Source organism: Aythya ferina, assembly GCF_964211825.1.
Source record: "Aythya ferina genome assembly, chromosome: 6".
NCBI lineage: Eukaryota > Metazoa > Chordata > Aves > Anseriformes > Anatidae > Aythya > Aythya ferina.
In genome coordinates, this window is record NC_140303.1 from 23,003,415 (window position 1) to 23,028,440 (window position 25,026).

The 25,026-nt window shown below is 33.4% G+C and overlaps 1 protein-coding gene across 3 annotated transcripts in view; it reads right to left on the bottom strand.

Moving 5' to 3' along the window:
* Window positions 1-25,026, bottom strand: part of SCN2A (sodium voltage-gated channel alpha subunit 2) — a 78,401-nt gene that overhangs the window by 5,926 nt on the left and 47,449 nt on the right. For all 3 annotated transcript variants that reach the window (XM_084524039.1, XM_084524040.1, XM_084524038.1), the window contains exons 17-25: window positions 23,753-24,232; window positions 13,574-13,694; window positions 13,061-13,215; window positions 11,830-12,003; window positions 9,602-9,724; window positions 4,754-5,035; window positions 3,130-3,183; window positions 1,220-1,357; window positions 12-116 (exon numbers count right to left, since the gene is read on the bottom strand). In XM_084524039.1, coding sequence (XP_084380165.1) covers window positions 12-116; window positions 1,220-1,357; window positions 3,130-3,183; window positions 4,754-5,035; window positions 9,602-9,724; window positions 11,830-12,003; window positions 13,061-13,215; window positions 13,574-13,694; window positions 23,753-24,232 — 1,632 coding nt within the window. The remainder of the gene's footprint in view (window positions 1-11; window positions 117-1,219; window positions 1,358-3,129; window positions 3,184-4,753; window positions 5,036-9,601; window positions 9,725-11,829; window positions 12,004-13,060; window positions 13,216-13,573; window positions 13,695-23,752; window positions 24,233-25,026) is intronic.

Sequence of the window (25,026 nt, forward strand, 5' to 3'; positions counted from 1 at the left end):
TTTATTCTTACTGCTGGTCGTGGTATAGGCTTTTGTGGTTTCTTTGAACCCAACTTTTTCATTGCATTGTAGTATTTCTTCTGTTCTTCTGTCATAAAAATATCTTGACCTCCAAAGTAAAGCAAAGAGAGAAAAACTGGTTACAATCACATATTCCCATTGGTTACTTATAAACAGGAATATAGAATAGTAATAATCACTCTTGTTCACATTCTCATCTGTGTGAAAAATTAAGACAGACATGGAAATCCTGTTCTATAAGTTTATATCAATTATAAGTATATGGGTAACAAAATAAATGCTTTACATATTCCACTTTTGATATTTAGGATATTTTTTGAAAGGCTCTTGAACTTCAAATGTTTGTGGTAGATCCCTGGTTTCCATTGGGGAGGTAGAGAGGATGGGAGTCTTCAGGAAGGAGAGGTGCTTTTTCTTTGAATTCCTAAATTTCATCGGACACAAGCTAATAAAACATTCCAATCCCCTTCTCTTGTTTTTCCTCTCAAGCACATTTTGGCAAAATTTCAGAGTTGCCATCTATGATACCAAAGGAGAATTAGCAGTTGGTCATATAACCATATTTCACAACCTCTTCCTCTCCCTACACTGAGGCAGGACTTGAAGCAGGAGATCCTACAACCGCTACATGGACTTAGCAGGAAAAAAAAAAGCTCTCCATCTCAATCAATTTCATTACTTGTCCAACAGCACTTCAACCAGTCAATAACATTTTGTCTTCCAGTTACTTAAGTTCTGCTGCTGAAACACTGATACCTTTTGAGGCAGTGTTGATAAAATATGAAGTGTTGATAAAATATGAAGACTAAAGAGCATACAAAGAAAGATACTACAATATTAGGGTTGAGCTCTGAGATATGACAATAATGTAGCTAAGAGTTTTTATAGCTATGTTTAGCTATTTCAATGTTTAGCCTTCTTATGATCTTGTTAGACTCCAGACCCATACCTACATCTTTACAAAGATGTAATTGAGTATTTCACTAACTGTGGACAGACTTGTGCTGTCAGTTGTCTGTCAAAACACTCATCAAGTGAAATTGTACTCCTGTAATAATTGAATGTATTTAATATGCAAAGCATGTTAATTTATCATAAAATAGAAAAAAAAAAAAAAAAAAAAGGAGAAAGTCATTGTGTGTGGACCAAAAAGATGCATTTTTTGGCTTTTGTTTCTGAATAATGATGAAGTACTTATCTTCTTTTTCTGCTGGTTGAAATTGTCTATGATGACACCAATGAAAAGGTTCAAGGTAAAGAATGATCCAAAGATGATAAAGATGACAAAGTAAAGATACATGTACAGGTTATCTTCATATTTAGGCTGATCCAAAACCTGCAAAAAGGCATAGACACTAAGCCTTAGTTTAACTGTGGACACAGAACCAAATAGCTGCTTAAAAGAATTTAGGGCTCTGCCACTCTGATCTTTACTTCTTATGGTCAAGTTCCCTTGATCCTATTGATCTGCAATTTATGAAATAACATTCTTGACAAAGGACTTTGATATTGAACTTGCTATTTATTTAAAAAAAAATGCTATATGACTTTAGAATAAATATTGAAGGCACAATTGGTTTATATTAGTATAGCGCATCTGCCTCAGTCTACAGATAACCAGAAACACCAGCTTTTAAAGCTATGAACATTTCACTTTATCATGTTGGAAACTCCCAGCTTGTGGAGCTTTCAGTGCTACAGACACTAAGTAAGTTGCCCTGGATTTCAGTATTTGGAGCATGAACTGTCATTTTTGAAAAACTTCTTCATTTATTGTTTTATTATTCACTGCTTTGTCTGACTTTCCCTGCAGCGTATCCTTGTTTTTACCTGAGTTTTAACTCAAAGGATACATTGGTCAGGTTACAGCACTTTGTAGCTTAATGGGCCTAAGTAGGCTAAAGAGAGTCATCCAAGCAATATTTAGAGGAAGCGTATTTTCTTGCTAGAGCTATGCATATTTATTATACTACACCAGAACTGCTGCTGTGACTGTAGCTTACAAAAAAGTTGGGGCTTTAGCAGTATAGTTTATTCAGTTATCTACTTAGAGCTAGAGCACAACTAGCACCAAGAGTGCAAGGGGAAGACAAAAGGATACAAAAATGCACCCGTCAAATTAAGAATAGGAACAAATAAGGAAAGAACCCAGGCTGTCTGCTGAGCATAGTGAATGTCTCAACTTCAGAAAAATTAAATAAAATTAAAAAACAGAGGTACAAACCATCATCTCTAAACTTAAAAATCTTACCAAAAAAATCTTAAACTAAAGTTAAAAATCTTACCAAAGGGACTTAAAAAAAAAAATCAAAAAAATCACCCTTACCACATGCACCATAAAGCAGAGCAGGGCAGGGCACCTTGTGGCTGACACTCCCCTTCAGCCCACATATACAAGAAAGCCAGTTATCTTTCAACCTTCATCACCTTCTCTGTGGAAGACAGCACAGCTGCTGCATACAGCCAGGAATGGCAGCCACAACGTCAAACAAGGGTTTCCTACATAGCTACCCAGACTGGTGCAAACTCTTCCCCGCTTCAGTCTCAGAAGACTCCCCACAGTTCAACTCCTGGAGCAATGATTGGGAAAGCTGCAGCATTTGGTTTAAGTACAGCAGGAAGAGAGCTCAAAAAGAGGTGTTCTTTGAGGTTAATATAGGAAACCGATTTCAGGGGAGAGTGTTTTAGAAAGAAGTTAATCACAGCTCCTGTCCTTCTCACTGGAGTTACAGCCCACTCAGTCTTACGTTTTCTTCTTTAGCTCCTAAAATCTCCAAGAAATGCCTGTCTCCAAATTTAAGTAATGCCTCAATACACATATAATGAGAGGAGGAAAAAAGCATTTCATGACAATAATTCAGTCTGCTGTACAACTTGAGGAATTTTGGTCCAACTGTACCATAGAGAACAAGGAATCATTTAGGACTGCTCCTCTGCTTTCTTCATGTCTTGTATTGTTCTGATGGTTTCCATTTCCACTAACAATAAAACTGTAATAACTCTTTGTTCTCTCATTTTTACTGTTATTTCTGAAAGATGTTAAGATTATGGTCTTAACACTTGGAGCTCCCACAGTCAGAACAGATGGAATCATGGGAGTATACTCACATTGCGAGAATCCACAGCTGCATACATGATATCCATCCATCCTTTAAATGTAGCCTATAAACAGAACACTGGTGTTTATCACATGCTTTTCCAGGAAAATGAGTTGTCAGAAACATTTAAGAGCTGAGGACTAAGCATCTTGAACATCATATCTAAGTATCATAAACATCAGCACATTGTAAAATTAATAGGCAAATTTTGCCTTGTATTTTATGTTTATCCATATATGAGGATCACAAGCAACTTCTAATATCTGACCTAGACACAAAACACCTTTTAAATTAAGAATTTTTACCTCTTATGAGTAATGCCTAAAATAAAAGTTAGTTTCTGTCTATGAGAAAAGAAGGTGTACTTGATATAGATTCAACACAGATAGTGTGAGTTAGATTTGAATTGCTTACATTTTTTATGAGTCAGTATAGCCTCTACATTTTGTATTGTTTCAGTGGAGTTGTAGAATTATCTACACTAATACCAGCTTTTGGGTCTAATGGATAACACTTTTCAACAGTCACAGTGATGCTCCACAGTTTTTGAGCAAGAGTGCAAGTTTATTTACCTTTGTAAATCACAGGAATTAACTGCACTCTGGTCCAGGAATTACTAATTTCTCCATGCCCATGACAACAGATTTGTCACAATTAACTAACACTAATTAGAAATGATACATACATGAAGAATGAGCTTATCATTTATGAATACCTCCCTAAAATACAGTCTTGCGGATGTTAGCACAGGTGATCCCAAATCAAAAGGACATATCATAGCCCTAAAAGTTAGAAAGGTAAGGGAAATATCTCCAGTTTGAATTCTCAGGACTCTTAGAATCACTGGCAAAGAAAAAGTATCTTGCATGTGGGAAGCATGTTTGCATATAGCGGTTTTAAGTTGGAATCTTGTAAAATATATTAAGGAATTGACTAATACACAAGTTAAATTTTATAAAATTTTTGTAAACTGGAATATAAATATCAACAAAAGTATGGAAACTCACAAAGTAAAAGATTTGATCTCATCTGAAAGCACCAAACCTCCCCAGGTGCCCCAGACAGTTCAGCTCTTTTGAACTAAACTCTTAAATTGAGCTCCTTCCAGCTTCAGAGGAATCCCATAGTGTTGATATTCATCTGCTTGATTTATTTCTAGAGTTCATTTTTGCTTTTTATTTGACTTATTGGTATATTATTTTGACTACTTATTTTTTCACAATTTTCCTGCTTATCAAACTTGCCTTCCAACAAGTAGATGCATAAAATATACAGTATAATCAGCTGAACTGAGATGCAAGACTGCTGTATATTTGAAGAAAGTTTAAAAAATACACCTCATATATTTTAAACATCCATTTCTGCATACATGTCCCTTAGATACATATACATGTGTATATATATATATATGTATGTTTGGGTATATATATATATATATATTTTTTTAAAACACATACTCCCACATACTCCACAGTTTATTTAAGGCTTTTTATAAGTATACCAAACAAACTAGTGAAGAACAAGATCTCTAAATGAAAGAAACAGAAATAACTTTGACTGTTACAATTAAAAACAGATATATTATAAAAAAAAGAAATAGAAATAAAAAGAGAAATTAAGGAGCGGTGTCTTACCACTTGAAGCAGAGAAAGATAACCAAGGCCTACATTATCAAAGTTAACCTTCACATTTTTCCATCTGGCAGTTTCATTGTTTTTTATGAGTTCTTCACATTGGCTGTAATTGTTGATTTGGCTGATATCAAATCTCTCATCAGTTGTAGTGTTAACACAGTAATAAAATTTTCCAGCAAATAGATTTACTCCCATGATACTGAATATCAGCCAGAATATAAGGCAAACAAGAAGCACATTCATAATGGATGGAATGGCTCCTAAGAGGGCATTCACAACCACCTAGTGTACAAATGAAACGAGAGACATTATAAGAACACAAGCACCACTATCTTCATCAGACTTCCTTAAATGTAACACATTGTTATAATCCTGTATTAAACTGCATTATATTTTTTGGATTGTAACAAATAATAAGAAAGATAAAATGTCAACACAGAGGAAAAAACACAGCAGTACTAGGAAATGCTGTAGCAAATGGTAGCTTGAAATAATGGAAAGAAAAATAGATAAAATGAAACTCTAAAAAATAAGAGCATTAATTATTTTAAAAATATTTACTTTATATCTGCAAAACAGTAGAAGTAATATTTCTGATGACTGCAACAAGCACAAAAATCTTTTTTGCTATTAAGTATTTACAGGATAAACATTCCAAATCAATATTATTGAGCATTTTTTAATTGAAAGTAATGTAGAGACTTCTTTTAAATAAAAGACAACTAAGGGACGTCTCTCCATAATCATTTAGATGACTATATATAAAAGCAGAAGACCGGATATTTTCAAAGCAGGAGAATAGCTGACTATCACAGAAAAGCTGGTAGCGTTCAAGTAAGCAGCAATTAAGACTTGAACAAGGGGGAGACTTAATTTAATTTCCTAATGAATTTTGGGAAAAATAAGGCTTCAGGAAAGAAAAGTATGAAAAAGAGTTAATGTATGATGATGAATGACAATTAAAAGCATGACAAAATCAAAAACTAAAAAAAAGTTAGGCAGAAAGTAGGTCCATTATGAATGAGAATGATTTATTTAATGATGAAATTGATTAACTCCTAAATTAGTTAATTCCTATTTTGAATCTATTTATAAGTAAGTAAGTAATAATATAAATTATATAAATTCAATAACTATGGAACACCTCTGCTCATTTTTCCAAAACAACTGAATAATCTCCATAGAACCTAACAAAGATTTTCTTTTAAAAAATTCACTTATATGATATAGGTACTCCAACAGGTCCAACATACTACACTGTTTCTGTTTGTAAAATATTTTGGCATTATGTTTATATTTACATTTCATGGGTTCCATAGAATCAATTACTTGAAAAACTAAGTAGATCACTTTAGTAGATCACATCTAAGTAGATCACTTTTCATTCATTGTTATTTTACTTGACAGAAAATAAAACCTTTGAAGGCTACAGTAGGCATACACGATCACGTATACCATATAGTAAACAAGCTGAAGTAAAGGAGAAATACTTGCACTTTCAGGTTTTAATTCCTCTCAAAATAATATATCTTTGTAGTGATACATAATTTGAAAAACATTATAGATCCCATACAACTTCAATGTATTTTTTTATTTTATTAAATTTAGAAGCTGGAACAAATTAGGTTCTATATAAATTATTCTATAACTGTATAGAATGGTAGATGAACTCTCCCATGCTTCAAGCTGACCTGTTTTTGTTTGTTTGTTTTTGTTTTTTTTTTGTTTTTGCCACATACCTTAATCACATACCATAATAAACATTATTTCTAAAAGAAAAATCTATTAGTTTAGAAAATATTCTTATTTAAAGGTATCTCAATTCTTCTAATAAAAAATAGAACTAGATTCCTTAGCTGTAATAATATTATTCAATCATTGAGATATGAAGTTATTGAAGATATTTTTCCTCTAGTTTTCAGTCTTATTACACCTGAGAATTCTGTTCCTCTTTCTACTACAGCTGCAGGTCCAGTTATGTTATTCTTTCTACAACTGTTGAATTTCTACATCTGATTTACTTTCCCTGGTTTTAGTGTGCATCCTGAAGCTATAGCAGGATCAGCTTGAAATATGAATCATTTGAAAATACCAAAAATGTAATGTTGAGCATCACGGAAAACACCAATTGGTCACCTCCTGGCTTCCACTGGAAGTAGGGGTAGTACAAAAAAACAATGCATGTGAAAGAACGGAAAGCATTCCAGAGAGATTAAACAGTGTCCTTTACTTGCTAGAAGGAAAAAGTTAGTACGTGCCTATCACAACAAGGCAGTGAGTAATAGCATTTGGAGCACAGCATAGCCATGTCTTAGCATAAGCATGCATGTCTTGTCAGCATGGCATGTCTTAGATCATGTCTTAGCATAATTCTTAATTATATATACACAAGCTAGTTTTATGAAGTCTCACATGCAAATTAAAGTTTACTTCCTTTAGCAATAGTCATGATAGAAAGATACAGGAGAAACACCATATGTTTTCCACTGGGGGAATGCTTTCTATTAATTATTAGTTTGGGTAGGTACAACAAACCCTGATCCTAGGGTATCCAACAGTATGGAGGATTAAAAATTTTAGATGTGTAAAATGGAATTTCTTGCATGTATGTAAAAAATACAAGGGTCACTGGAAGTAATTCTAAGTACCCATGCAAATATGTACACCGTACTATATCGTCATAGTTTCACTTCATGGATAATAAATACCAAAGAAACAACTTTTTTATGATGAAACATCATCAATTTCCATGTATCAGACCTTAAAATCTTGTTGTAACTATTTTTTTCACCAACTTGAGCTACTGTATCTTTAGACATTGTCTGAAATTTCTTTAAATAAACAAAAGGTGTCTATATCCATAGAAATGTTATTCCAATGTTAATTGCCTAACTGACAAAGATATCTCATTTTTAGTCTGAAGTTAACTAATTTCACATACTACTTCTTATGTCTTTTGCTAAGGTCATAAATCTCCTCTTTATCTGTATGATTTACAGAGAGATACAGTTAGCAGATCTGGATTAAAACAGTAGGCAAAGTTTATATCAACATGGAAATTACAGTATTAAAAAGTACCCTTAAACCTTCATGAGAAAAAGGTGTTTTTTTGTTTTTGTTTTTGTTTTTTCTACCTTACTTCATTAAATTGCCACTTCAGAAATTTACTGCACAAAGTTTTTTTCTTTTTTTTTTTTTCCTCTAATTATTCTAATTAAAAAGTAACAAGTAATGTGCTTTTAGCAAGATATTACTAATGTTTTAGACAGGCCTTATATTTGATATAAGTATTCCAAATTTTGACATTTTTCTCAGCATAGTTCAGAAGGATTTTTTTTCTCTTTTAACTGAAAAGAGGTGTCCTTTTTAGCCAATTTAAACACAGGTGACAATGAATTACAAAAGCTTTGCTCTCTCTGCAACTGTGAACTCTTCTCTTTTCTCTGTTGTGAACTCTTTTCTCTTCTCTCAGAAGAGAAAAAAGTAAATGTAGTCACTTAGAACCCAGACATTCTAACTTACTCAAAAAATGCTGTAGGAAAAATATGTTATGTTGAGGAAACTATGAGAATTCATATTCTCATGAAGGGTTCTCTTTCCACACATACATAGCATCATATGTTCTTTGGAATCTCACCAAATCATGGTTGACTTATAAATTTACTAATAAGCTTGTAAACTGGGGTGTCAAAGATCAGTGGTTGCAGTAGGGAGCTCACACAAGGATCTCTTTTAATTACAGCTATAGTTTATTTTTTCAGCTCATGTGCATTTGCTAATAAGACTAATAGCAATATGCCCCAAGGAGACAGATGGGCCCTGAAGGTACAAGCCACAAACACCTTCTGGCAGGAGCCAGAAATGTCTTCTATAGTAGTTGTTGACCACTGACCACAGGAGAAACATTTCTAGAGTTTTCATGTCATAGCAGAATATGTAAGGTTTTCGTTCATTTCAGTGCACTAAAGACGTGATTTAAACTAATCAATCTGACTTTGCACTGAAATAGAGAGCCTAGCTGGGCAAATCAGGGTCTCAGCTGTGGTAACTGATATGGTGATAACGGCCGTGGACAGTAACTTCTCAAATATATCCAACTGTATCAGCAACAGAAAGTCTCCTCATATGTTTTCAGGCTTCTTAGTGCTCTGTAGATTATAATCAACATTTTAAAATCAACATAGAAAGCAATAAGCAACCAGTTTAAGCCAGAAATCATAAAAACAGAACACTAGCACCTTCTTTGAAATACACAAGAAATGTCTCAAATGAACGCAAGCTTAATTTGAATGAGAGAAGACATTTATAATGGCCAATTTTCTTAATATATTGATTCATTAAAAATAAACAGATTTGTAACAGAAATTGCCAATCAATATTTATATAAGAGTATGCTAAAAGATTTTTGACGGACAATGGATGATATTCTATACTTGTATGAAATACACATATGCATATATGTGTGTGTATGTGCACACACTTTTATTACACACTTTTTTTTAGTTTCGTTTTTTAAAACTGTTTTGACTATAACAGGATTTAATCATATGGGATAAACTCAGTCTTGTAGTAAAATCCCATAGATCCATGCAGTTGATAAATCTTTGGTACCTTCAGGAAAATATGAAATTGGCTGAAAGGCCAGTGGATCTAAATAAAATTAACAATGTGTGCAATAACACATGAATTCATATAAGCAGATGAAGCCTTTTGCTTATATGTTAGTGATAAATGTAAAATATATAAGATGATAGTGTAGCATCTCTGCATGGATTTATCATTGATTATTCTGCATGCATTGTTTCTGTGTATGCATGCATTATTTTGAATTCTTTCATTTTTTCTTACCCTCATCCCTTCAAATCGCGACAAGGCTCTTAGAGGTCTCAAAGCTCTTAGTGTCCTAAGGGATTTAATCGCACCAAGTTCTGAGTAGCCCAAGGCATTAGCTGTTAAGCTAACCAAAGAGACCTACACAAAAACAGAAAGGCAATAGTGCTCATTCATCTTGTATATCCTTTGATACATATGGTGGGGATGATGTGTGCCTTGAACTTCCCGAGAAGATTCAAGGGTGAACCTCTTTCTCCAGGAATTCCTCTATAATGCAAAAAGATTTTTGAAGTCAGACAAAGTAGAATAAAAGTGTATTCTAGGTACCTGTTGATGAAATCATGTTGGCAGAATGGTATAAAAATGCCTTCTAAAATCACATAAACCAGTCAACATTTCGTGGTATTTAAAGAAAACTGAAGTCACATGCAAAAAGAAAACTCCCAGAAGCTGGGTGAATTGGAACGCTCAATTTAGGACAGGACTTCCCATGGTATCTTCAGAACTTGAAAATGTAATAGCTCTCAAAAAACACATTCAGACCTGGTCTTTGGTCAAATGTAACTTTTTAGTGTCCATAAAATCTTATTCAACAGCCATAGCTACCAGTGCTGTTCAGATTTAACCAGACTAATCAAAACTGATAACCAACTGTTAGACAATGGTAGGAGCTTCATTGTTAGGCATATCCACACTTCATTACATTCCCTGTGACTCCTTTAACCACTTCATCAATTCTGGCTTGTATAACGCTGGTCTGGTCTGCAGGCAGATGAGTAAATAAAATAGAAAAGCTGTAAAATAAATAATACAATTATCTTTCATCAATAATCCTTAGAAATGCATTTATAGTAGACCACTGGGAAGAGATGGCCCTAGTAAAGAAAATTAACAACTTCTACCACTCTCCATTTAATGTCCTCTTCCAGCCTTCCTGTTCTCTCATTTCTTTCATTTCCAAATTTAATCTCTTTGCTTAGTTATATCATTCCTCTGACTAAACACTTAAAAAATACTTCAGAAATTACTACTTTTTTTCATGCAAACAACTGCACTAGAAAAAGGTTGAAAAAAAAAATCAGAAAGATATTTATAAAGTTCACAGAAGCAACTAAGCCACAAATTATCAAATAAGACTTAAATATTTGTTGATAAATACAACAAACATATAAAGACAGTGTAAAGTATTATTCACGAAGTCTCTGTAGAATTCTACTGATCAAGATCATTTACACAATCTGATGACTGAGTCATTAAATGTTTTACAGAGGTACAGGCTCAATCACAGAACAATAACGTGGCACATAGCCACATTTTATCATAGGATCTGCAATGCTGGTATGGATATAAAAATTAGAATTTTGTCAAGCTCTGTGTAGTAAAGACATCATGGTCTATCCATTGCAATCTTACACAGAAACATAGCTGTTTCCACAGGATTCTGCTGCTGATCAGAATGAGTGAACACAGGACTCAAGACAAACTCTTACCATGCATTCCATGGGAATTACATATGCAGAACTGAGAGAGACCATATGTAGTCAGGCTATTGGGGATGGATGGGAAATGAATGTCTGCTGTGTGGTAAACTTCCATTTTTTGCTTCCCAGAACTATTTTTTGTCACTTAGACTTGGAATTATGACACTCCTCCTACTTCGGACAATGTGTATCTGCTTCTTGGTGGTGCAGCCTTTTTGAAAATCATTTGAGTACCCTTTCCAAGGCGGCTGATCTATAAGTGCCTCTTTAAGGTTGCACATGCAATGCAAGAATACTGAGTAGTAAAATGGAATTGAGTTCCCATCAGTTTTTTTCTTTCCTTTCACTGAGTAAGTGATAGGACATTTACAGTAATTGATTAGAGTGTTAGAAATGTTTTAAAAAATTGCTGTGAAATACTTAAATTCCCTGTATAGTAAAAACTAATGAGGATCACAGCAGCATATTTTCCACATGGAAAAAAAAATACCAAAAAATCATCATTTCAATAAAGCTCTACAACTTCATAAAACTGCAGAGTATCAACAAACCATCTCTAGAGTAATACATATATCTACATAATTTTCCTTTTCTGAACATAATTATAAACTGTACCACATGAAAAACAAACAAACAAAAACAGTAAAACTGTGAACAGTTTTAAAATAGAGCTTCCATTGGATAGAACAGAAAGTTTCTCTTAAACACATGGTATTCTGATTTTTAGAGCCTGTGATACATAATATGAAAAAGAATACATACATCAACAATCAGGAAGTCCAACCAGCACCATGCATTAGTGAAATAGGTTTGAAAGCCATAAGCCACCCATTTTAAAAGCATTTCCAGAATGAAGATGTAAGTAAAAACTTTGTCAGCATATTCCAGCATGGTCTTGATAGTTTTACGCTGTTCTATGTATATATCTTCAAATGCCTGTGAAAAAGATTTTTGAGGATATATTAATTCCCAATTTGCAATGCAGGATAGAGTAACCAAGAAAGTATTTGAATTGAAAAGATATCTGTGGTGCTAAGCCGCATATCCTTCCCTCAACCACAACTTTCTCTTTCACTCCATAATGTAGTCTTCATAATGGTGGGTCGAAACATAATATTTATCTCTCAGCTGAGCTGCATTATGGCCCACAAAACTTACTATAATGTAATTTTCAAAATCTTTTCTTCATTCATTTCAATGAATAGAAATGGCTTACTGACATAAGGATTTCCTTTGTGATAGTTACAACTTTATATCAAAATTATCAAAATTGTATTAGAGATTTAATAATGGTTGTGACACATAGTTTTTGAGAAACTAACAACTGAAACCAAAGTATACACATTAGCCTGCAAAGAAATTCTGAACAGAGATTTCAAAAGAGAAGGTCTATGTTGACAGTGAATCCCTTGTGCCTTGAAACCCAAGTATGACAAGTGCGCTATATTTTGCTTCTGATGTGAGGAACTAATTACTTCTGTACTGACTCAGCATACCTGATTCAGCATCAATTTGGCCAAATAACTGACAGGATCACTTTTTCACCTTACATCTTGGTTTGTCAACTCAAGTTGTTCTTGATATCTTCCTAGCTCAGCTGTGGTTCATTATAAATGTGTATAAGTCAAAAGAAGCTACTAAATCATATTGTATCTCTGAACAGGAAAACAATCAAGGAAATCAAGGAAAACAACAACAAAAAAATGCTAACATATAAAAATAATATAGAAACATGTGAGTACCAGTTTGATATAACTAATTTCTTATTTCCATGAACACTACATTTTGATCACACCAACCAATTCCCTTCATAGCCTGTGAGAAAAGTTACATGTATAATACAATACATGCCAAATACTTGTTGAAATATGTTGGCACTAGAACATTTATTAATTGGATATTAAATTCTGATGTTACCTGTAGCTAGATAACTAACTGTAATTCTAAATGCTTGCTGCTTAAAATAGACACAATTGTTCCACATTGATATTACCAGAGCACCACTGCTGAGAAGAATCATGAAGACAATGAAGGTCTCAAACCAGTTGTGTTCAACTATCTTATAGCAGGTTTTCCTCAGATTCCACCAGATTTTCCCTTTCCCATCTTCTACACTGACTTGACAGCACTTGAATCTCCGCACACAGCCTAAGTGTGATAATAAATTGAGATGTCAGAATAAGGTTAATACTTTATAGGAATCACAAATGAACAGAAGTCATTTATTTTATTTCAGTAGTACTACAATAGATGGTTGTAAATAAGTATCTGAGTATTTCAGGGCTTTCGTTTCAATATTTGAAACAAAAACTTTCTAACTCCTACAATCCATATGAAGAAGAAAGAGAGCACCAGAAAAGTATGGCACTACCTCTGAGAGATACTCACAGAAAAATCAAATACAATCATAATAACATAGCAGCTTTTTTCTTTTGACTAAGAATAGAACACAGTCCAAAGCAACATAATTAGGTCTAATTCCCTTAGTATATTGTACTTCACCCACCTTCTGTGAAACAAGCCTCTGGCTCCAGAGCTTCTTCAGGTTCTACTTCTGGCTGCTCTCCTTCTGGAGGTAGTCCAATATCAACTGTGCTGCCTTCTGATGAACTAGACGCATTTAATTTCTGTGAATGAAACCCCACATATATATATATATTTCAATTTTTAATTATTTTGAATAATGTTCATGTTTGAAATGCATACCAAAATCTTTTGCATGTATTTCGTGCTCTGACATTAAAAGAAGAGTATCTTATCTACAATCTAATGCCAAATTGCTCTACTACAGGTGAGGTCACAAGATTAGAAACAGTATGTGTATTTTCTCTATGGAAAATATTTTGATATTTTCATAGAAGGAATTGCTGAAATTACTAGCCACATATAAGAATTGTGAAATTAAATTTCTGTAAATTAGGAATTAATGCCTTCTACACTTTGTACTGTTTTAGTTATTCCAATCATGTGGCTTCATTTGAGATTACACTTCATATAGCATGTGTTAATACAAATCATTTTTCCAACATCATGACCAAACCAACAGCAAGCTGCAAAGATGTATTTTCATGTCTCAAGTAAATGTTGTTCTATCAAGTCTGTAAAATCTAAAAAGCTTGAATATAAACTTTTCATTACCATTGACATGAAAACACATATTATAAGTTGTACAGGACAGTTTAAGTTTCATTATTTCTAAAAGAGCATCACATTATTTTAATAGCAGTAGCTGCTATCTTGCATTCTCAATTGCCAATGCATTTTCTGATTTTATTGTGCATTTTGAACTACTTATTACTTTGTTACAGTACACATACATGTCCAATAACTATAAAAACAAACAAACAAAAAACATAATTTTTGGAGAACTGAAGTGAAAACAAATGTTTTAAAAACAATATTGTGATAAAACAATATGGAACCAATTAGTCAAACTGATAATGTATTCCAAATCTTCTATTTCATACCATCATACTCTGTTGGCAACAGACAAATATGAGTACTATAGTAAGTAAAAGCAGTTTGATCATGGCATTCTATGACTCTTCTAATGTTATCACTATGTGGAGTATAACATCAGTAAAATGGCTGCATTGATAAGTAGCTAATTTTATAAAGGGAATGATGTAAGCAGTGTTAAAACACAGTCTTTGGGGAATTAATATTAAATAGAGGGCTGATCCATGGAAACATTAAAGATATAACTTTGCTGACAATTAAAACTTAAGTTAGAGGCATTATTCCTTTAAAACATGTTCAAGAAGCTCCAACTTCTATAAGTGTTTCTTTTTAAAGGAAATGTAAACAATATTTATATGTGAATACAGGAAGTACCATAAAACTTCAAGGTAATTTTCCACTGTTGACAAGATTCAGTAAGTTCTTCAAACAAAGATAAAATTAATTTGTTTCCTTCCCACTCTGATTTTATCAAATGACAGTGACAATATATTGTCATTTTGACATAGGCTTAATTTTGATTTCTGTGTACCATGGTACACTATAGTCCACATTTTAGAGGAAGATGAAGCAAACAGAAACATTTATTGTATGGTATATTATGCATGTAATTTCAGTGATATCCACACCCCTATATGTTTCTTTGAAAATCCCAGTTTGCATATTCATGTTTTAAATCTGTGCATGAGCTTTAGCATCTCTGAAGTTAGGTCCAATGTACACACATGGATGCATACTCTTCTGCAGATTAGTTATTTATAAATCTCCCATTACAACATATTCAAAATTGTAGATGGTGCATGGCAGTTTTGTCATTGTGGAATACTGCCTCTACAATGGTGAAGCTGGAAAGTATGGGATAAATACTGCAGTCCTAAAGTAAGGACCACAGCATATAAACATGAGTGGAAAACAATCACCAGTTTGAAAAAAGACCAGAAATACTACAAACATAAGGTACATTTCAAAGAAATTTATGTATAGTGTCAAACTTAATGTTTACCAATACTATACAGTAAATAACTTTTAAACTGAGAAGTGACTATCTGTTCGTTAACTTTTCTTAAAATGTTGCTTGCATCATTCCAATCTGGACAGCATTTCTAGCCGAATGCTGTAGTAGCAGAGCAAAAAAACAAAAAAAATGAACTAGTTAAAATATAAGCTTGAAAGACATACTGTCCATTCTGTTACAGAAAAAAATGAAGAATTCAGTAACTCAGATATTACACAGAGAGTTTAATCAGCACATGTTAATTTGAAGAAGGACTAATAATTCCTATTACTGAAATTGCATATGACTAACAGGTAATTCAAGATGGAAGATTAGAGATAATCACTATAAAGAGATCAAAATGATCAGGTAGAAAAGCTAGAAAATGATACAGGAGAACAGTCAATTATCAGGAACATCAGAAATTCATCTTTATTTATGTGGGCCAGTATGTATGGTGAGTTGTATCTTACAATAATCTTCTCATTGAATATCTGGTATGCTTCTTGTAAAGAGCTGTAATAATAATCACAGGAGTTAGGCTAAATAGATAAATTATAAATTTGAATCATCAGGTGATATTTGAAACGCAGCAATAAAATGCCTTATCCTACTGAGAATTCAGTTAGTCTTCTGTTATCGGTGTAACAGAGTATTTCCTTAGCATGCTGTTCTTGTATACTTGAAATTAGCTCCAAACAGGTTACTCTATAAATAATCATATTACAAACATTATTCAACAAATTAAATCTGTAATAACTAAGTATCATTTGGGGAAGAAAAAAAAAATAAGAGAAATAATTATTAGCTATCTTTTTGTTTCTCTGTTCAACACTGAATTTATTGTATGGCATTCTACACAATATTTATAGAAACTAGCATGCATTACAAACAGGTAGGAAGGTTCTATGATATATCTTAAGATGTCACCAAGTCAATAAAGTTCAGTGTAGCAGGAATTTTTTTTCAGTAACAATCACATATTTCCACAGCAAACTTCTGTTCTAGTATAAAGCAAATGACCCAGGGATATTGTACTAATTTCTACATATTCAACACAAAATCACCTGGGATCATGTCATGGCTGATTATGTTTTATCCACATGCTTTAATACATATGAAGACTTGTTCTGTCACTGAACTGGAATTGCCTATGTTCACACATACAGAGTCCAGCTGGATGGGTAGATTATCCCCAGCTGCAGACCCTGAAATGTTGGGTATATAGCTTATGTCCCAGTTCTTCACCTGAACGTATCTTGAAATTACTTTTGCACCTGATAAATTCTTCTCTGCTCACCAGCATTACACAAACTGGATCTAGGCAATGCTGTCTACTAAACATGTATATGGCTTTTTAAAAGAATGAACCTGTAGGAACAAAATCACCACCTGTAGGAACAAAATCATCAAAACCAAACTTTATCTTTGCTATGCTAGCAAGTCCTTTTTCAACCTTTTTTGATATCATGTTTCTAGATTTCAAAAGCATTCAGTCACTCAGATTACAAGAGTTTACAGATTACATTATTAAGGTCAACTATTAGACAATCTGCAAGAATTATGACGCTAGATAATAAAAAAGAAAGGTTTTCTGAACGGTATGCTAAGGAAATTATTCTCAGAGGAATCTGCTTTAAAAAACTCAGAACATACATTGTGCTTTCATAGAAGACACTAACTTATATGGTTCAAAAGCAGCAATATACTGATTATCATAGGTATGTATCTTTTATGGCGTATTTACCAACAGCATTGCCAGTCATGCTTTAGTCAGCAATACAGTACAGTATACAGAGATACAGTTTTTAAGTTTAGCTTTCAAGAAAGAAACTGAAAGCGGAAAGCAGCTTGCCTATCAGAGAAGCATTGCAAAAAGCAGCAGCCAAGTTTAGGTCAGGAAGTTTTTGAAATACACTACTTTCTGAACCTTCACAACATCTCATAGATTCACACAATTCTGCTTCACTTACAGCCAGGCCACTTTGAGCTTCTAACATTTCTTTCTTTCTTTGTTTCTACGATGATTATCAGAGAGTAGCTAAACAGCTCATAATTTAATATTTTTAATGAAGCCTGAAGTTTCATGATTGGTCAGGATGCAACTAAGAACTCTCAAAATCAAAATTTAAGGGACTGAAGGAGCAAAGAGCAGTAAGATAGCGCCAAGAGAAACCACCATTTTCATTTTGCTTTAATTTCCATTCCTCGCAATACCTGTGAAAACATCAAATAATGGAAAATATATTTTTCTTTTTCTCAGTGCTGTCTGGATGTCTGTATGAAAAGGAGTTTAACTCTGATTTTGGTACTGATGTTAACTCCAAACTTACACAGTCTGTTCCAGTTCAGCTATATAACCTATAAAAACAACCAAGTGGCTAAATATCATTGTAGTTCCACTAGTACAGCTAAGTGGCATGTGGATGTCACTCTTTCTAGTGCTTATACAGTCAGGCATAATAACTCTACCAGGTCAAAAAAACAGAACATTGTAAATCAAGGCAAAACTATTTTGTGTTATTGTTTGCAAATAATGCAAAATCCCAGAGTCCTTAAATTTCAGTCCACTCTGTACTTTACTGATATTCATAATTACTTTAATCTACTTATTCATAAGCATTTGATAATTGAAAATATTTGCAAGAATGCTTGATGAAAGCAGAAGCATTGTAAGTAGCAGTGCAAATATTTGCGAAAGCACTCCCATTATAAGCCACTTTAAAAGGCTCTTTAATTCACACAAATAGCAAAAGGATATTTCTGAAACAACATGGGCCTACTGTTTGTAAAGATTAACAAAGTTATCTGCAAGGTGAAACAATATCTCACTATTTAATATCATACACATCTGACAATGTGGTGTGACCATTTCATAAACAAATCAAAGCCTGAATTTTTCAGAGCAGCAAAGAATTTTGAATATCTGTAGATCAAAATATGACTCATCAGAAAAATTATTCGTTACAAATAGAGGATAAAAAGCTATGTAATAAGTGTATATTAGTTCACTTATTTACCAAACTGAAAGCAGCATCATATTGCACTATGATGTTGTAAATATTATGGTAATTTTTAATAGGTGAGATGCAAATTATTCTGAATCTGGGAACCTTTTGGTCCTAAATCAATAATTTATTTACTGGATTGCTGAGTTGCATTTATTACCCATAATGTGACAATAAGTTTAAGTTTCTCAGGGCAGACAATTTTAGATGTTTAGGGAGGTAGTCAGTTTGTGAGCATAAATTAAAGAGCTATGGAAAGACTGAATTGGGTCAGATTTTGTCATCAGTTTTCTCTTTGCACCTCTACACTTAAAAGTGTGGGTGTAAGTAAGAGCAGAACTGATCTCTGAATGTTTGACCAGCCAAACACCCACTTTCTATAAGCTTTTGTAACCAAATAATTGTCACATGCTTTGACTGTAGAAATTAAATGCATTTCATGCTTAATGGTGCTTTAATTAATGCATATTAATAACCCAAATAACTAAATGCTTATATGAGTACTGAAGAAACACATTTCTACAGGAAATTGTAGAAAAACAAATATGGTTATCGTGAGTTTGCAATCTATCTTCATTACAACCTAAAATAGCATGGAAGTTTTCAAAAACAGCTAGCAGCCTTCCACTATCAACACAATTTATAGATGGATTTCTTAAAATTCTGATGAGAAAGATTTAGGTGTTACATATCCTGTGTTCTTACAAAAGGAAAGAAAATCTTTCAACACTAGAATCCTGAAAATTTTAACATCAAGACTGGGAAAGGTACATAGCATGCACTGCCAAATACTGTTAGAATATCATGAAAAGTATAGCATCTGAGCTGTAGAAATACTGGGGCTGCCGATCTCGCCTGACCATGCCGTGATGCAAGTCCCGTGGCTCAGCAGAGAGCAGCTGTGCATGTTTGTACTTTATTGCAATGAATGGGACGGGAGCTGAATAGCATGCATGCTAGTCAATATCCATTAAAAAGTGATTATATATAATATATATATGTATAATTTGCTTAGGTAACCTGTGACACGATGCTCTGCCTCCCTAAAAGGCACCAGAGCTGCACTCTTGTCTGATCCAGCTTGGTTCTACTCCTGTGAGAAGTAAGAATGGTAGGAAGTGAAGTTCAGGACACAGCACTTTGGCTTTTTTGCGCTCCAAATTCTTATAAAAAATATTGGCTGAGTAAAGATTTCAAACATTTACTTTTCATTAATTCAGAATAATATGAAGATATGTGAGAACACAAGACAATAAGTATCTTTCAGATTGCTGAATACTGCCTAAATTAAAATATACATTAAGATGCCTGCAACAGTATTAGGAGATCCCACATACATTAAAAATAAAAAAATATATTGTAACTTTGTATATCTTGGTTTATACTAGCCTAGAAGTTACACTTAAAATAAAAATCTAGTTATTGCACAGATATACACACACTACAAAATTTTCTATATACACCATCCCCATAGTACTAGAGGACCCAAAAAGGAAAATATATTTTACAACTTCTGTGCTGAATAGCAGCACCACAGTTCAGGTCTTCAGACCTGCATAGACAACAGACTCAGCATAGTGGCTCCACATGCGTTAATGGCCCTACTTTCATGGTAACATTTTATTTAGGATATATTCCCTGATTTCCTTATTGCATTCAACTTCCCCAGTACCATTCTTATGGACACAACATCTCCATAATTATTTCTTTTATTTTGGGCCTCAAAGGCAATCTTCTAGAAAAGAGCTTTTCATTATGTATGCTCATATACCTACTAGCATGTATGATATTGTATGTTTTGTTTCTAGAAGGGCAGAATTGAGTTAATATTTCCATCAGAATGCTGGAAAAGATGCATGTTATAATGAAGAATTCACCAAACATTAATATACTTAAATAAAACTTGCTAATAAATTATAATTACTATGTAAGTATTCATCTTACTGCCCTATGCCACAATGAATACATGCATCCATGTATGTAGAGAGACAAAACAACAACAAACAACAATAACAACAACAACAAAACAGACACACACTCATCAGGATCTGGCTATTTTCTGCAGTGATCTCACAGTACATTACACTGGTGTCTAAGCTGTCTTTCATTTCAGATTCTGCTAAATAAATGTGTTTTGGTGGCAATTTCTAACTTGAGCACTTTTAATTTGCGTTTGTAAGCAATAAAGTGACTGCGGATCAATGCTCAGCAACATCAGAATTATATAAATGGAAAAATATGAGAAAGCAGAAATGTAAGCCATGGTACAGCATAACAAGAAAAAAAAAAAAAAAAAAAAAAAAAAGAAGTCTTGAACAAAAAGCCATTTGTAGTCACTTTTCAATTTTAAAAATATCTTATTTCACTAATTTCATGACCAGACTGTTGGTCCTGTGACTAGTATGCTCTATATCAAAAACCACAGCAGATAAGAATTCTCTAGTGAAAAGTAGGAACCAGGATTAAGATAAAGAACTCTACTTTTGTGATTAAAATATATTTGAATTTTAGGCAATTAAATCCAAAAAAATACTCATAATCATCATTGCTTAACTATTTTGTCTCTCTTTAAGATGTCTGAATTTTCTAAATGTTTTCTTTCATTTTTTTACCTTAAATTTCTGCAAAAGCAAATAATTTTGGTCCTAAGTATGTTCACAAGTGGAGGAGTTCACATATTTTAGCCATCAACTATTGAATGTTAAAAAATTATAAACAGAATCTGTAGTAGGGAAAGATTTATTTTGCAAAACGGATAGCGTAATCTTTAGGCACTACCAAAATGCATGTTCCTTCTTGCTGTCACTGTTCAGTGAATCACAAATTGTTTTCTGCATAATAGTTGCAACTTCAGCATGAGAAACCGAAAATACTCCATTACATTTTCTAAAACAGATTTCAGCATCGAATTAAATAATCACTGTGAAAATGTTTAAAGTCCTTCTTTCTGTAACATAAAACATAAAATAAATCTAATATTTGCATAGCTTCATAACCATTAAAAACAAAAAACAAACAAACAAACAAAAAACAACCAACCACAGGAAAAGTTTACAGCACATCTTAAAACATGGTTTACTACTACCAGGAATTAACCTGCAGACAGGATCTCAGAATAAGCAGTGAAGAGAGGAGAGTTTAGAGTAACGCTTTTCTGAGTGCATACTTTTGATCCTAACAGGACTTAATAGTCAACATCTCAGACTATATCTGCCAGAAAATTTTCTTTCAGTACCACTCATATAGTAATACCATCTGAAGCATCATTGCCAGTAACCTGCAGCATAAACAGTATCTTCTTCACACTTTCTAATTGAAGTATTTAGAATATTTTATTAAAAATCATAGGCCTACGCTGACAGCATCTTTGAAATCAATAGGAATACTGTACTAATATTAACTTTACAGACAAATGCAGAATGACAGATTGCTACTCAACAGAGATAGCAATAAATATTTTGTGATGAAGAACTCCAAAGTATTTGGTTTCCTAGTATTGGAATGTAATTTTCCCAAATTACACTTTATTCCCAAACTTTTAGTACACCTTCTGGATATCACTAGTTGCTAAGCAAGGAAAAGACTGAAAATTATGGATGTGCTTGAAGATGACTAGCCGGACCATAAAGAAAAAACCCAGAAGGTCCAGGCCTATATCAAGAAACAACACAATTTAGAGTAAGAGAGAAAAATGACCTGTGACATTATTGTGATATGCAAATGTTATGGATAATCTCACTGTTAGGTGGAAATTCATCAGATTAGCAGTAGAATTTTCTGGTCATTAGTCAGCAGTAAACTTTGAAACACTTAACAATGGAGCAATAGAACAATAGAATGATAGAACAATGCCCTGTGTGTTGTAAGGTGCCTGAAGAAGCTTCCTTGTCTCATCTTAAGCACAAAGATAGAATGGAATCAATCAACGTCCTACATTCAAGACCAATAAATTTTCATATCATCACCCTCTTCTTTACACAGAACAATTAAAGAGCTAATTAATAGAACTTCTGCTTTGTTGTAGACCCCCCCCAAGGACATGAAAAGTAAGAGAAACACTAGTAGAAACAATATAAAAACAAAACAAAACAAAACAAAACAAAACCCTACCCACAACAATGTATTTCTGAAAGAAAAGTGAAGAAATTTCTGGAGAGACAAGAAAATGTGACTAAAAGTGTGATGCAGACAGTGCAAGAAAGGATCTAGGGGTAAGAATTATTAGAATCTTATCCATATTTATATCCTCAGATTCAAGTGTGAGAAAATCATTTATGAACTTCTTTATGTTAGTTTATGTCTACACCACAGCATGCAGTACTGCTCAAAAATGCCCATGCTAATTCTGAATGAACTAGCATTGCTACTGAACATAGCACAGACTTACTGCATGAGGCAGTGTTCCTCTATCATGTACAATTGCACAGGCTTAACACAGTAAGAATAACTTTGGCATCCACTGTTACTCACTAACTGCTAGCTTGGAGTCATCCACTTGGCACCACATTGTGCCAGACAGAGGTGCGTTTTACTATTTTTCACAGTAGGTATCATATTCAAACATCTTAAAGCTTTAAAAATGACAGTGGGTAACCATATGATCTTATACTGAGGTATAAAGCCTCATAACATTTTTTGAGACATAAAGCTTTGTAATTTTTTATTTTTTACCGCCAGATCACTACTTCACTTCTTCAGCAGTTCTACTACCATCAGATGGTTGACAGTGATTGAGATGAAATCATCTAGTGATGCTAGTCCAATATTCAAATATACTTATGACGTATACAGACGTTTTTTGACTATGTCAAAATAGTTAAAAGCATCAGAATGAACAATTTATTTGACAGGAGGCCCTCCAGAAAGCAGACAAAAGAATAGATAACTAAACTGATGAAGTAAGTATCAAGATACTTGCACAACTCACCCCCCACATTTTATAAGAGTTTTGGTATCCAAGGCTATTAAATTAGTTCATTTTCTTGTAAGTGAATTAACTAAATAAAATGGGAAAAAAAAAAAAAAAAAGAATATTAATTTACTTTAAAATTGTTTTATACTATCTGATTTTTAAGGTAAGTAGAATCGTTTACTACCATCTCATTCAAAACTTGCAATCTTATGTCAATTTATCTTAAATACAAGTTTGTACACTGTGTTATACACTAGTATGTTTAGAAGAGTAAGAAGGATTGGATTATTTTTAACATAGAAATAGTCCTACCTCTTTGCTTTCTTCCAGGTCTGACTCGCTGCTAAACTCTTCTGTATTTAAGTTTTCAAAATCAGATTCGCCGACAGCAATTGGCACTGTCACAGTGAGACTTGGGTTGTTTATGAATGACATGTAATCGCTTTCATCAACAACATATTTTTCCACGCTGCTGCCTATGCCACTCGTAGTTCCATTCCCTTCTTTAAGATAGGCAAGGTTTTTACCTATTTCTACTATCGTGTGATTGGAAATACAGCTGTCTTTTTTGTTGTTTAGGTCTTCAAGAGGTTTGATTTCATCTAAAACTTTTTGCTTTCTAACAAAGGCTTTTTGGATGAATTCACGCACTTTTCTCTTCACATAGTCTATGCCCTTCTGAATCCTTGCCACAGCAATCTGTAGATTGTTCATTTCATTATCATCATCTGTAGCAGCAAGGTTGTCTGAACTAAAGGAGCTCAGCAGCAAGGCCAGAAAGAGGTTGAGTACCTAAAAGACAGTAAAGAGAAAATAACCTGGATCTCTTATTTTAAACTCATACAAGTAATTCCATTATGGGTTGTTTGATATGACATATTTTTTATATCACAGCTAGCACTTTATTTCAAACCACTTTCTTTCTGTTATTTCCAATCCACTTACTATCCCCTTTTATTATAATTTGACAAAAACTTAATTATTAAATTAGCTTCCAGAACTTGACTAATATAGGTGAAAATCTAAACTCTTCCATGACTTTCTCCTCCACACTGGAAGTCTTGCAGGTCTGCTTCTCAAAATGGAGAATGACACAGGGAAACAGGACACAACACGGTATGTAGTATGCAAGCCATGTAAGTCATTTCCTCGGTAGTGTTCATAGGCAAGGGGAATGCAGGTAGACTCCAGTTTTCTACAATTCAGAAGACCATAATTTCAGTGTGTCTAATTCAGAATATAATAAATTATATATTTGTCCAGAATACCTCAGTCTGGTTTTGTTTTGTGCTTGAAAACTAGCTAATAGAGAAAAAATCAACAGATGTGATATATTTTGGTTTTAGGAATCTGTTTCACACATTCAGTCACATTCTCAGGAGAGCAATGCTGGTACAGAAATTTGGTATGTAATTTGGGGATGTATAAATAGGAATGGTATGTGTAAGACATGGAGTACAATTATTCCAAATTATTCAACACTTGTGCCTCTACCCAGAAAATGGCACTTGGGAGGAATTCAAAGGCCCGCAATAAGAGGATTAAGCAGTTTAGAAAGCATCACTTATGAGAAAAAGTTTAACATC